Source organism: Arvicola amphibius, chromosome 7 (assembly GCF_903992535.2).
Source record: "Arvicola amphibius chromosome 7, mArvAmp1.2, whole genome shotgun sequence".
Taxonomy (NCBI): Eukaryota; Metazoa; Chordata; class Mammalia; order Rodentia; family Cricetidae; genus Arvicola; species Arvicola amphibius.
Window position 1 is genome coordinate 62,363,240 of NC_052053.1, and position 13,045 is coordinate 62,376,284.

The window sequence follows — 13,045 nt, forward strand, 5'->3', positions numbered from 1 at the left end:
CCAAATCTTTAATCTAAGTATTACAGGCACAGAATGTACTCAAATCTGGGATGTTCTCCAACAGATAAGCAACAGCATTAGCTAAATTGTGTTTCAAAGTACCTAGAGATTTTCTTTGATTATCAATGCTTACTGGCCACAAGTTTAACAACTTGTATTAGTTGACACTAAATAAAATTACTGTGCCACAAGTTCACCTACTTTTTCTTGCTTTAATGGGTTTTTTTATATGCACAAGAGAAAAACATCTGCATAAGGTTTATTTAGGGATATATTAACCTATAAAGCTATAACTCCATTTTTAAGGTTATGGTATAGTTGATATACTAAAAAAAAGAAAGAAAGAAACTAGTAACCAACTTCTTCAGCTCAGTTAAATGCCAAGTCTTTTATTATTTTAAAAAGTCCTTGAAAGTATTAAAACCTGAAGAGGAACAAAAGGAGGGCAAACAAAAACAAGGAGAGGAAAAGTCTTAAGCAGTGCAGTGGGGTATCATCAATGGTATCTCATTTATTTGGTCATTGGCAAGTGTAAAAGTATTATAACTTGTTCCGTTGTCTGTGGTCTTTTGTGTATCTGCATTCCATTCAGTAAAGGCTCTGTCTTCTTGTGTCAGTAATCTCAAAGCCAACTTCCTGGAGAATCTCTCAGTGATGATCTGGTCATGTCAGAAGTGCCACATTTCTCACAGATTAGTTCAGGACATGGTTTAACATGAGCTTCTGTTCCTAGTCATCAGTAAGTTGACAGACATGCTATGTCATGATGCAAAGTCTTCTTATCTGCAGGTCGTCTCCCAGCGGCACACCACACTTGTGCTATAGCATTAAAACAGTAAGTTCTGTTAGTTTGCCAACTTATGCATATCCTTGCTGAATTTGTCACAAGTTGACTGGAAGGCAAACTGGTTCAATTTCTGCAACAGTTTAATAATGTATGGCGTCACAGTTCTCAGCTTGATCTAGCTAGCTCATCTTTACCACCTGGGGAGGCCATCCACCATCACCAATGCAGTAATCCTGAGCTCCCTATGCTGAGTTCAGGCCACTCAACGTTGTTTGCCAGAGTCTTTGCTGAGGCAAATGTGTTGAGGGGTGACAGAGGCTATAGAAGCCTAGTATTGTCCTGAGGTAGAGGATCCTTCTACCACGATGTTGGTGCCATTGCTTCTCCACATATGCACAAGGGACCACTTGTTAGCATTTTTAAATGAATGACACAAAACTGTTGTCACTGCCTATTCATGGTTGCCATATTATACAAATGTCAATTTAAAACCAGATCCTTCTTCTCTTTCACATCATTAACCCATTATTTGTTGTTGTTCTTGTGTTTGGAAACAGGGTTTCTCTGTATAGCCTTGGCTGTCCTGGAACACACTGTGTAGATCAGGCTGACCCCAAACTCACAGAGATCCTTCTGCTTCTGCAGGCACCTCTCCAGGTGCTGGGATTAAGAGAGTGTATAAGCACTGCCCAGCTATTAACCCATTATTTATATGGGCCTTGGACAAGCATTTAACTCTTGAGTTCTCTGCTTAGTCTTCTATAATCATCAATATAGGAAAAGACCAGTGTCTCTGCCATAGACATGCGGAGGAAAAGCAAGGCCAATTGGGCATTGAATAACATTCTACCGTGTCTTAAGATATGACAATCATTTCTAGGTAGCAACTCACTCCTGGCACAGGCCTTCCTCAATTCACTTCCACTTTCGCAGGTGTTTTTGAACCTTATTTCTGCTCTATCCTTGATTACGTATAGTACACAGCAACACTCAAACGAGAATTCTTCTCTGATCTGATAAATGACCTTTAATGGAGTAGGACTGCTAGTTCAGATGTAAAACTTAGGCACCTCACGAGTGCAACAGAGTAGACACTTCATATCAATGCTGTATATTTGTGTATTTATTACAACTGTACAACAGATGGCAGTTAGGTAAAATGTCTTGGCGAAGTGATTCTTTTCATCATTTGAACAAGGGTTCTGTGTGGGCTAATGGTAGCCCTGCTGAAAGGTCAAAGAGAAATCTGTTCCAGCGAAAATGTCTTAACAAATAATAAATAGTAGGTAAGTTATAGGCCAACGAACTCAAGAGCTGGCCAAAGCCACAGTTCCCATACGAGTTGCCAGGGCTTCTGGTAAGAGTGCGAGCTGCTTGCCAGTCTTTCTCCCACACATCTTTACCCCTCTCCATGACTGGCAGCTGATTAAAGGCACAGCGTGTAGAGTAGAGCACCAGTGCTCTACTGGCTTTCATCTTTGGGTAACTACAGACTCAGGACTCCAGGCATAGCCTGACAAAAGAAGAAAAAGTAAGAAAGATATACACACATTTGACTTTCATGAGTCTATTTCTACACCCAAAGATGGTGGTTTTGTCATGAATTTAGAAACTCTCCCAAAGTTCTTATTGATGATTCGTACAGGAACCTGAAACAAGAAGAAAGACACAGATTCAGTTCCCTCAAACAAGCAGAGTTAAGAAATGGTATGTAAGCAGACACACTTGAAAACAGTCTGTGATCTATAAGCCTCTGACCTACACAGCAGAAAACAGTCCCAGCCAAGCCTTAGCACCTATTGCAGAGCCCACATCCTGGGGTCCTGGTAACAGTGTCTGAGCATAGGCTCAGTAACACCTGCTCACCTGGTGGCATCCAGCTGGAGAAAGAATACTTTTATTAGTACTACTCTTTTCTGAACGCTACTCCCTCATTAGATCAAGTACACAGAAGCACAATGTGGCTTGTCTTACACAGCATTCAGTCCAGACTCTTCACTGCATATGAGAAAACAAGGAAAACGAAAACCATCCACCCATACCACTGTACTCTGCTACTATGGCCATCCCTTCTACCTCCATTTGCCTGAGGCAGGTCTGCCTAAATACCCAGGCCTAGTGGTAGGAACACTGAAGCAGCCTCTCCCCTCCCTTCAGGGTGTCTTCACAAGAACCATGGCTGAACCACTCCGATATAAATCACTGCAGCAACACTGCAGATTTAAACACATCCACCATCTGGAAAGTACAAGGTTCTGTTCCGTTCCCTTTCTCCCTATCAGCTAACACTCCTGCTCGGCACTGTCACATGTTTAGTCAGTCTGCCCCCAAATGTCCTCTCCCAAGATGATCCTCAAACTACTCCCAAAAGTTCCGCAGACAAAGAAACATTCTGTGACCGTTCTCTTGCTGCCAGCACTGCAAGTTAAGAAGACTGATGGCCAGTGTCCCCTGCTTGGTGTACTGACTACATGTCTGGAGTCTAACAAGGGAAGACTGACATTTTAGATTTCGGAATGTAACATTAATAGATAGAAATAAGCAAGAATTTCTTCAAACATCTCTTTAACCAAATGTATCCAGCACACATCAGCTGTCACTGACAGTCTCTACTAATGGAACATACATGCCAGCTTTGGCTATCACAACCCCAGCAGCCTCTGTAGAAGCAGCAAAAACCTAGAAAAGATTTAATATTTTCTCCTTTGCCGTAGACTCAGGTATTTTATCTAGTCACATGTGTATTTAAGTAAACCTGAAGAACCCCATGTCAGGAAGTCTTTGGAATCACCTCTTTCTTTGGCTTAGAAGGTTTCTTCAATTCCTAACACTGTGAGTGTTGACACCTTTGCAGTGTCTGGGGAACACCTATCTGCCTGAACTGGTCTTCCCAACCAAGGGAACTTTTTTCAAAGACTCACATTACCATCTACCTGTTTATTCACCATGTTCCTGAGTTCCAGGCTCTGGCTGTCCCCTGAGAGGATACCCACATGTAATCAGCCTACCTAGGGTAAACACCTCATGGGGTCAGAACAGAGGGTGCAAGGATATCACACAGGAGCAGTGGGTACCCGCTCTGCCTTGTGAATACCAGAAGAAGCCCAAAGCTCTCTTTACCTTCAAAGGTGGAAAAAGTGTCAACCCATATCAGCTCTTTAGGAGTTGGGACAAGGAACTGGGACCTTTCTGTGGCTCACCTCAACAGTCTAGCACTGCTGACTCAGAGTCCCCTGCTCCACTCCAGACCTCCAGGGGAGACACAATGCCAGCTCAGGAGCTAGGGCTAAGACAGAGGGAAAATAGTGCATGTTACCACCCCCATCTCAATTAAAAGTATCACTGCCTGCTAAGTGGGAGGTAGAAGAGTTAGGCTATCCTCACAGCAGTGTGGCCCCTTCCTTCTCTATCTCCTTCAACAGCTCGGATGCTCAGATGCCAGGCTGCACAGGGCAGTCTGCCTCACAGACAGCCTAGCATAACTGCTCCAATGCTATAGAGACCACTGAACCTACAACTAGTTCACTGTGTTCCCTGAGCAAAGCAGGAATACACTAGCCATCAAATAACGGCAATTAAAGGGACAAAGTAGAGAGGACACACAGTCTCAACAAGGCAAGGAAAGTGGCAAAACTTCGGACTAAGAGACTTGTGAGTCTAGGGTCTATATGTACGTGTCATTAGACAAGTGACCCAGAGAGTATGTGACACCTCAGCTCTTGAGCCTAAGCAGGGAGAACATACAGTCCTTCCGTCCCTGCAACACCACATGCCAGGATCATGGGACAGGAGGACAGAGGAATAATGTCAGAATTACTAAAAAGCAGGCGTACTTGTGAGTGAATTGCTTTTAATTATCCACACAAGTCCACTCAGAGCTGACAACAAGAATACTCCTAAGCAGGCTATAAAAGCATCCTGCTGGATCCTGTGCCCTGACATTCCATCTGAACTGGTGAGTGAATGCGGACCCTGGGGCAACCTGCCCTGGAAGAGAGCACAGACCCCCTACCCCCACTTCCCTCTGCAGGCTTGTGTCGGTTTCTCGGTGTCCCTGTGTCTCCCAAGCTTTCCCTAGTGTTCTCAGGTGTCCTGCTCCTGTTCTAAGGCCATCCACCCAGAGGAGTCAGACTCTGGCCTCCAGGCAGGTCTGAGGATTCCTGCAAGGGAGTGCGGGCTTCTTCAGATTGTGATGCAAGGAATAGGTCCTCCTCTGGCACTGGGGAGATCCAACCAGTTTCAGTCACAGCAAAGATTGGTCTAGGACGCCAAACGCCTCCGGGCTCCTTTTGAAGGAAGAGATGGGCAGGCGCCAATGCAGGAGCTCCTCCAACAACATGAAAGGCAACATGACATCACCACAAGCCAGACATCCCGAAACAACAAGAATTGAACACCCTACCCCAGAAGATATAGAAGGAACTGACCTTAAACAGTACTTTATGAAAATAATAGAGGACCTTAAACAGGAGGTAAAAAACTGCCATAAAGAAATGGAGATGACAAACAAAAAGGTAGACGAAATAAATAAATCTCTCAAAGATACCCAAGAAAAACAAGAAAAACAAGAAAAAGCAATCAAACAGGTAAGGGAAACAGTACAAGACCTGATAAATGAAATGGAGGTATTGAAGAAAACACAATCTGAGGGAAGAACTGGAAATGGAAACTCTGAGTAAACGAACAGAAACTTCAGAGACAAGTATTTCCAACCGAATACAAGAGATGGAAGAAAGAATCTCGGACTCTGAAGATACTATAGAGGAAATAAACTCACAGATTAAAGAACTAAACAAATCTAACAAATTCTTAACACAAAACATCCAGGAAATCTGGGACACCATGAAAAGACCAAACCTAAGAATAATTGGGGTAGAAGAAGGAGAAGAATTACAACTCAAAGGCCCAGAAAACATATTCAACAAAATTATAGAAGAAAACTTCCCCAACCTAAAGAAGGATGTTCTATGAAGGTACAAGAAGCCTACAGAACACCAAATAGACTGGATCAAAAGAAAGCATCCCCACGCCATATAATAATCAAAACACAAAACATACAGAATAAAGAACAGATATTAAGAGCTGCAAAGGAAAAAGGTCAAGTAACATATAAAGGGAAACCTATCAGAATTACACCTGATTTCTCAATGGAAACCATGAAAGCCAGAAGAGCTTGGATAGATGTGCTACAGACACTAAGGGAACATGGATGCAAGCCTAGACTACTATACCCAGCAAAGCTTGCATTCACCATTGATGGAGAAAACAAGATATTCCAGGACAAAAACAGATTTAAACAATACGCAGCCACAAATCCAGCCTTGCAGAAAGTAATAGAAGGAAAATCACAAACCAAGGAGTCCAACAACGCCCACAATAACGCAGGCATCTAGCGACCCTCCACCAGCACAACTAGAAGAAGGGAAACACACAAACTCTACTACTAAAAATGACTGAAGTTAACAACCACTGGTCATTAATATCACTTAATATCAATGGACTCAATTCACCTATAAAAAGGCACAGGCTAAGAGACTGGATACGAAAACAGAATCCAACATTTTGCTGTTTACAAGAAACACACCTCAACCACAAAGACAGACACCTACTCAGAGTAAAGGGTTGGGAAAAGGTTTATCAAGCAAATGGCCCTAAGAAACAAGCGGGTGTGGCCATACTAATTTCCAACAAAGTTGACTTCAAACTAAAATCAATCAGAAGAGACGGAAAGGGACACTTTATACTCATAACAGGAAAAATCCATCAGAATGAAGTCTCAATCCTGAATATCTATGCCCCTAATATAAAAGCTCCCACTTATGTAAAAGAAACACTTCTAGAACTCAAGGCAGCCATCAAACCACACACACTAATAGTTGGAGACTTCAACACTCCTCTCTCACCAATGGACAGGTCAATCAGACAGAAACCTAACAGAGAATTGAAAGACTTAATGGAGGTAATGAACCAAATGGACTTAACAGACATCTATAGAACATTCCACCCAAATAGGAAAGAATATACCTTCTTCTCTGCGGCTCATGGAACCTTTTCGAAAATTGACCATATACTTGGTAACAAAGCAAACTTCCACAGTTACAAAAAAATATTAGTAACCACCTGTGTCTTATCGGATCACCATGGATTAAAATTAGAATTCAACAACAATGCTACCCCCAGAAAGCCCACAAACTCATGGAAACTGAACAGTCAACTACTGAGCCACACCTGGGTCAAGGAAGAAATAAAGAAAGAAATTAAAGTCTTTCTTGAATTTAATGAAAACAAAGACACAACATACTCAAACCTATGGGACACAATGAAAGCAGTGCTAAGAGGAAAGTTCATAGCACTAAGTGCCCACTTAAAGAAAACGGAGAAAGCACTCATTGGTGACTTAACAGCACACCTGAAAGCTCTGTAAAAAAAAGAAGCAGACTCACCTAGGAGAAGTAGAAGACTGGAAATAATCAAACTGAGGGCAGAAATAACAAAATAGAAACACAGAAAACAATCCAAAGAATCAATGAAACAAGAAGCTGGTTCTTGGAGAAAATTAACAAGATTGACAAACCCTTAGCCAAACTAATCAAAGGGCAGAGGGAGAACACGCAAATTAATAAGATCAGAAATGAAAAGGGGGACATAACCACAGACACAGAGGAAATTCAGAAAATCATTAGATCTTACTACAAAAGCCTGTATGCCACAAAATTGGAAAATGTAAAAGAAATGGACAGTTTTTTAGATAAATACCATATACCAAAGTTAAACCAGGACCAGGTAAATGCTCTAAATCGTCCTGTTAGTGGCGAAGAATTAGAAACTGTTATCAGAAACCTCCCTACCAAAAAGAGCCCAGGACCAGATGGTTTCAATGCGGAGTTCTACCAGAACTTCCAAGAAGACCTAATACCTATACTCCTTAAGGTATTTCATAATATAGAAACACAAGAGTCACTGCCAAATTCCTTCTATGAAGCTACAGTTACCCTGATACCTAAACCACACAAAGACTCAACCAAGAAAGAGAATTACAGGCCAATCTCACTCATGAACATTGACGCAAAAATTCTCAATAAAATACTGGCAAACCGAATCCAAGAACACATTAGAAAAATTATCCATTACGATCAAGTAGGCTTCATCCCAGAGATGCAGGGCTGGTTCAACATACGAAAATCTATCAATGTAATCCATCATATAAATAAACTGAAGGAAAAAAACCATATGGTCATCTCATTAGATGCTGAAAAAGCATTTGACAAAATTCAGCACCCTTTTATGATAAAGGTCTTGGAGAGATTAGGGATACAAGGGTCATTCCTAAATATAATAAAAGCTATTTACAGCAAGCCGACAGCTAACATCATATTAAATGGAGAGAAACTCAAGGCTATCCCACTAAATTCAGGAACACGACAAGGCTGTCCACTCTCTCCCTATCTCTTCAATATAGTGCTTGAAGTTCTAGCAATAGCAATAAGACAACATAAGGGAATCAAGGGGATTCAATTTGGAAAGGAAGAAGTTAAACTTTCATTATTTGCAGATGATATGATAGTATACATAAGCGACCCCAAAAACTCCACCAAAGAACTCCTACAGCTGATAAACTCCTTCAGTAACGTGGCAGGTTACAAGATCAACTCCAAAAAATCAGTCGCCCTCCTATACACAAAGGATAAGGAAGCAGAGAGGGAAATCAGAGAAGTATCACCTTTCACAATAGCCACAAATAGCATAAGATATCTGGGATTATCTCTAACCAAGGAAGTGAAGGATTCATTTGACAAGAACTTTTAAGTCTTTGAAGAAAGAAATTGAAGAGGATACCAGAAAATGGAAGGATCTCCCCTGCTCGTGGATTGGGAGGATCAACATAGTAAAAATGGCAATTCTACCAAAAGCAATCTATAGATTCAATGCAATCCCAATCAAGGTCCCATTAAAATTCTTCACAGAGATTGAGAGGACAATAATCAACTTTATATGGAAAAACAAGAAACCCAGGATAGCCAAAAAAATCTTATACAATAAAGGTTCATCTGGAGGCATTACCATCCCTGACTTCAAACTCTATTACAAAGCTACAGTATTGAAAACAGCTTGGTATTGGCATAAAAACAGAGAAGTTGACCAATGGAATCGTATAAAAGACCCGGATCTTAAACCACAAACCTACGAACACCTGATTTTTGATAAAGGAGCCAAAAGTACACAATGGAAGAAAGAGGGCATCTTCAACAAATGGTGCTGGCATAACTGGATGTCAACCTGTAGAAGAATGAAAGTAGATCCATATCTATCACCATGCACAAAACTCAAGTCCAAATGGATTAAAGACCTCAATATTAATTTGAACACATTGAGCTTGATAGAGGAGAAAGTGGGAAGTACTCTACAACAAATGGGCACAGGGAACCGTTTCCTATGCATAACCCCAGCTGCACAGACTTTAAGGGCAACATTGAATAAATGGGACCTCCTGAAGTTGAGCAGCTTCTGTAAAGCAAAGGACATTGTCACTAAGACACAAAGGCAGCCTACTGACTGGGAAAAGATCTTCACCAACCCTGCAACTGACAAAGGTCTGATCTCTAAAATATATAAGGAACTCAAGAGACTAGACGGTAAAATGCCAATTAACCAAATTAAAAAATGGGGCGCTGAACTGAACAGAGAATTCTCAACAGAAGAAGTTCGAATGGCCAAAAGACACTTAAGGTCATGCTCAACCTCCCTAGCTATCAGGGAAATGCAAATCAAAACAACTTTGAGATATCATCTTACACCTGTCAGATTGGCTAAAATCCAAAACACCAATAATAACCTTTGCTGGAGAGGTTGTGGGGTAAGGGGTACACTCATCCATTGCTGGTGGGAATGCACACTTGTGCAACCACTTTGGAAAGCAGTGTGGCGGTTTCTCAGGAAATTCGGGATCAACCTACCCCAGGACCCAGCAATTCCACTATTGGGAATCTACCCTAGAGATGCCCAATCATACAACAAAAGCATATGCTCATCTATGTTCATAGCAGCATTATTTGTAATAGCCAGATCCTGGAAACAACCTAGATGCCCTTCAGTGGAAGAATGGATGAAGAAACTGTGGAATATATACATGCTAGAATACTACTCAGCGGTAAAAAACAATGACATCTTGAATTTTGCATGCAAATGGATGGAAATAGAAAACACTATTCTGAGTGAGGTAACCCAGACCCAAAAAAATGAATATGGGATGTACTCACTCATAATCGGTTTCTAGCCATAATTAAAGGACATCGAGCCTATAAATTTGGGATCCTTGAGAAGATAATAAGAAGGTGAACTCCCAAAAAAAGATATAGTAATCCTCCTGGATATTGGAAGTAGACACGATCGCCAGGCAAAATTGGGAACTTGAGGGTTGGGCAAGACTGGGCCAAGGGAAGATGGGGAGAGAAAAGTGTGAAGGGGAGAACGGGGGGAGCTCGGAGGAATGGGGTACTTGGGATATAGGAAGGGTGGATATGGGAGCAGGGAAGCATATATCTTAATTTAAGGAGCTACCTGAGGGTTGTCAAGAGACTTGACCCTAGAGGGGTTCCCAGGTTTCCAGGGAGACGCCCCCAGTTAGTTCCTTGGTCAGCTGAGGAGAGGGAGCCTGAAAAGGCCAGTTCCTATAGCCATACTGATGAATTTCTTGCATATCACCATAGAACCTCCACCTGACGATAGATGAAGAAAATGACAGAGCCCCACATTGGAGCACCGGACTGAGCTCCCAAGGTCCTGATGAGGAGCAGAAGGAGAGAGAACATGAGAAAGAAAGTCAGGACCGTGAGGGAACCTCCAGCTGGCGACAGATGGGGAAGATGACTGAGTCCCACATTGGAGCACTGGACTGAGCTCCCAAGGTCCTGATGAGGAGCAGAAGGAGCGAGAACATGAGGGAGAAAGTCAGGAACGAGAGGGGTGCGTTCACTCATGGAGACGGTGGGACAGAACTAATGGGAGATCACCAACTCCAGTTGGAATGGGACTGATGGATCATGCGACCAAACCCGTCTCTCTGAATGTGGCCAACAGCGGGGGCTGACTGAGAAGCAAAGGACAATGGCTCTGGGCTCTGATTCTTCTGCATGGACGGGCTCTGTGGGAGCCTTCTCAGCTTGGTCGATCACCTTCCTGGACCTGGGGGGAGTTGGGAGGACCTTGGTCTTAGCATAGAGTTGGGAACCCTGATGGCTCCTTGGCCTTGAGAGGGAGGGAGGGGAGGTATGGGTGGAGGGGAGGGGAGGGAAGGGGGAGAAGGAGGAGAGGGAAGGGGGAGGAGGAGGGGAGGGAGGGGGGAGGAGGAGGGAAGGAGATGGAAATTTTTAAATATAAAAAAAATAAACCATGAGGAAAAAAAAAAAAAGAAAAAAAAATGCATCCTGCTGCAGAATCACCCTATAAAAGGACTACTAAAATTCTAGAGAGGGACAAAGAAATTAATCCCCTACTTATCGATACTGATCAGTAAACCCTCCTGGACTCTCACAGCAAGGGCACTGGTAGCCCACATACAGTGTACTCAATTTTGGCAAGTACTTGTATGCCATGGGATTACAGCCCATCAACTCACTAGTAAACATCTGTGATGGAACACCAGACCTTAACATATATCTATAACCTTGAATTACAAACACATTCTATCTTCATACTGATTATGAAAGTGATAAATACAAAATGCTTGGTATTTCATTGCAACAGTGTGGTAGTAAATGTTAGTGTTTCTTAAAGTTTTCATGTTTTATGCTCAACCCAGCATATGCTAAAGCAAGGGAAGCAATTAAAGTACAATAGGAGCAACTTTATTCTGAATCCAACAGGCTAGACAACAAAACACCAGAACTACTGGAGAGAAAACTGAGCCCGACCAAGCACGGGCATCTTCTCCTTGAAGAGAACTGTCTCCCCTGGCAGTTGGTTCAGTAGAGAGGATAGCTAATGACAGAAAACTGTAGAAACCATGGAGATGAGCACAATGCATGTGTTTATGTTCAAGTCCTTTGATGAGGTAAGCGTGAGAAGAAGTAAAGGGCACTAACAAGAAGGGCTTCCCTTTCATCATCAGAATGGTCTGCACCACTCAACAAACAAGATTCTAGCAAAAGCACGCTGACATATGCTGGGACTCGTTGCTGCATTCCATGGAAACAACACTGCTAGCTTGTAGTCCCAATATCTGTCGGTCAATACAACTGGAATACTTTCTGAAATGCAATGGTTATCTTGTCATCTCTGCAGCAGGTTACAGGCCACAGAGTTCCCAGAACTGAGCTGACTTTCTTCCTAAAGTATACAGTAGCAAAGTCCAACTGCATTAACACCTTAATAAATAGTCAACAGTTTAAAAGTAAAGTATTTCCTTCATAACCTTCAAACTGACTCACACACTCGAGTGCTCTTATTGGGGTTGAATTGTCAGAGGAAGGAAATTTTTCCAGGAGACTCTGTCCACTCCTCTACTTAGCCACAGATAGGCCCACAGCTCTAGCTTAGCACCATGGTTAGTGTCGGGCCAGCAGAAAAGGTCCTCTAGATCCCAGCCTGGGGCTCTACAGCCCCTAGAGTTGGGCTGCTCTGTTTTCCTGTAATCTTTCAATTTTTCAGAGTTCTTTCTCATTAGCGAATAATCCTCTATTCCAGTTTCATTAAAAATTCTTAACTTTATCCAGGCAGTGATGCCACATACCTTTAGTCCCAGCACATGAGAGGCAGAGGCAGGAAGGTCTCGGTGAAGTTTGAGGCTAGCCTGGTCTACACAGTGAGTTCCAAGACAGGCAGAGCTATTACTGTCTTGAAAACCAACAAACAAACAAAATCTTAACTTTGAGCTTTCTGTTCCAACTTACATGTGGTTTCTTTCATTTAAACAAGATAAACAAACAGAGCAGCACAGTAGAGCAGCAGTTGTGGTGATCTGACATAAAGCCAGTCTTAAATAAAATTTACTATGAAATCACAATTACAAGAGATTTTCACTCAAATGAAGAGCTAGTCTATGTTCATGGATAGGAAGATTCAATAGTGCCAAGATTACATTCTTTCCCAACTTTGAAAGATTTAGTTCAATCTTGATAAAAACCACAGTGAATTATATGATACTGACAAAATTACTAATGCTTATATGTAGAAACAAAGATCAAATGTCAAAGAAATATCAAGGTCAAAGATAAATGTTACACAATTTAAAGAATTATTATAAAACTAAAACAATTAAAA

The 13,045-nt window shown here is 42.0% G+C and overlaps 1 protein-coding gene across 4 annotated transcripts in view; it reads right to left on the minus strand.

Moving 5' to 3' along the window:
- Positions 1-386: 386 nt before the first annotated feature.
- The window catches only part of Ncapg2 (non-SMC condensin II complex subunit G2), a 72,802-nt gene continuing 60,143 nt past the window's right edge, over positions 387-13,045 (minus strand). For 3 of the 4 annotated variants that reach the window (XM_038336601.1, XM_038336598.1, XM_038336603.1), the window contains exon 29: positions 387-2,436. In XM_038336601.1, the coding sequence (XP_038192529.1) occupies positions 2,385-2,436 (52 nt within the window). In that variant the 3' untranslated portion in view covers positions 387-2,384. The remainder of the gene's footprint in view (positions 2,437-13,045) is intronic. The other variant, XM_038336602.1, reaches the window with a different exon arrangement.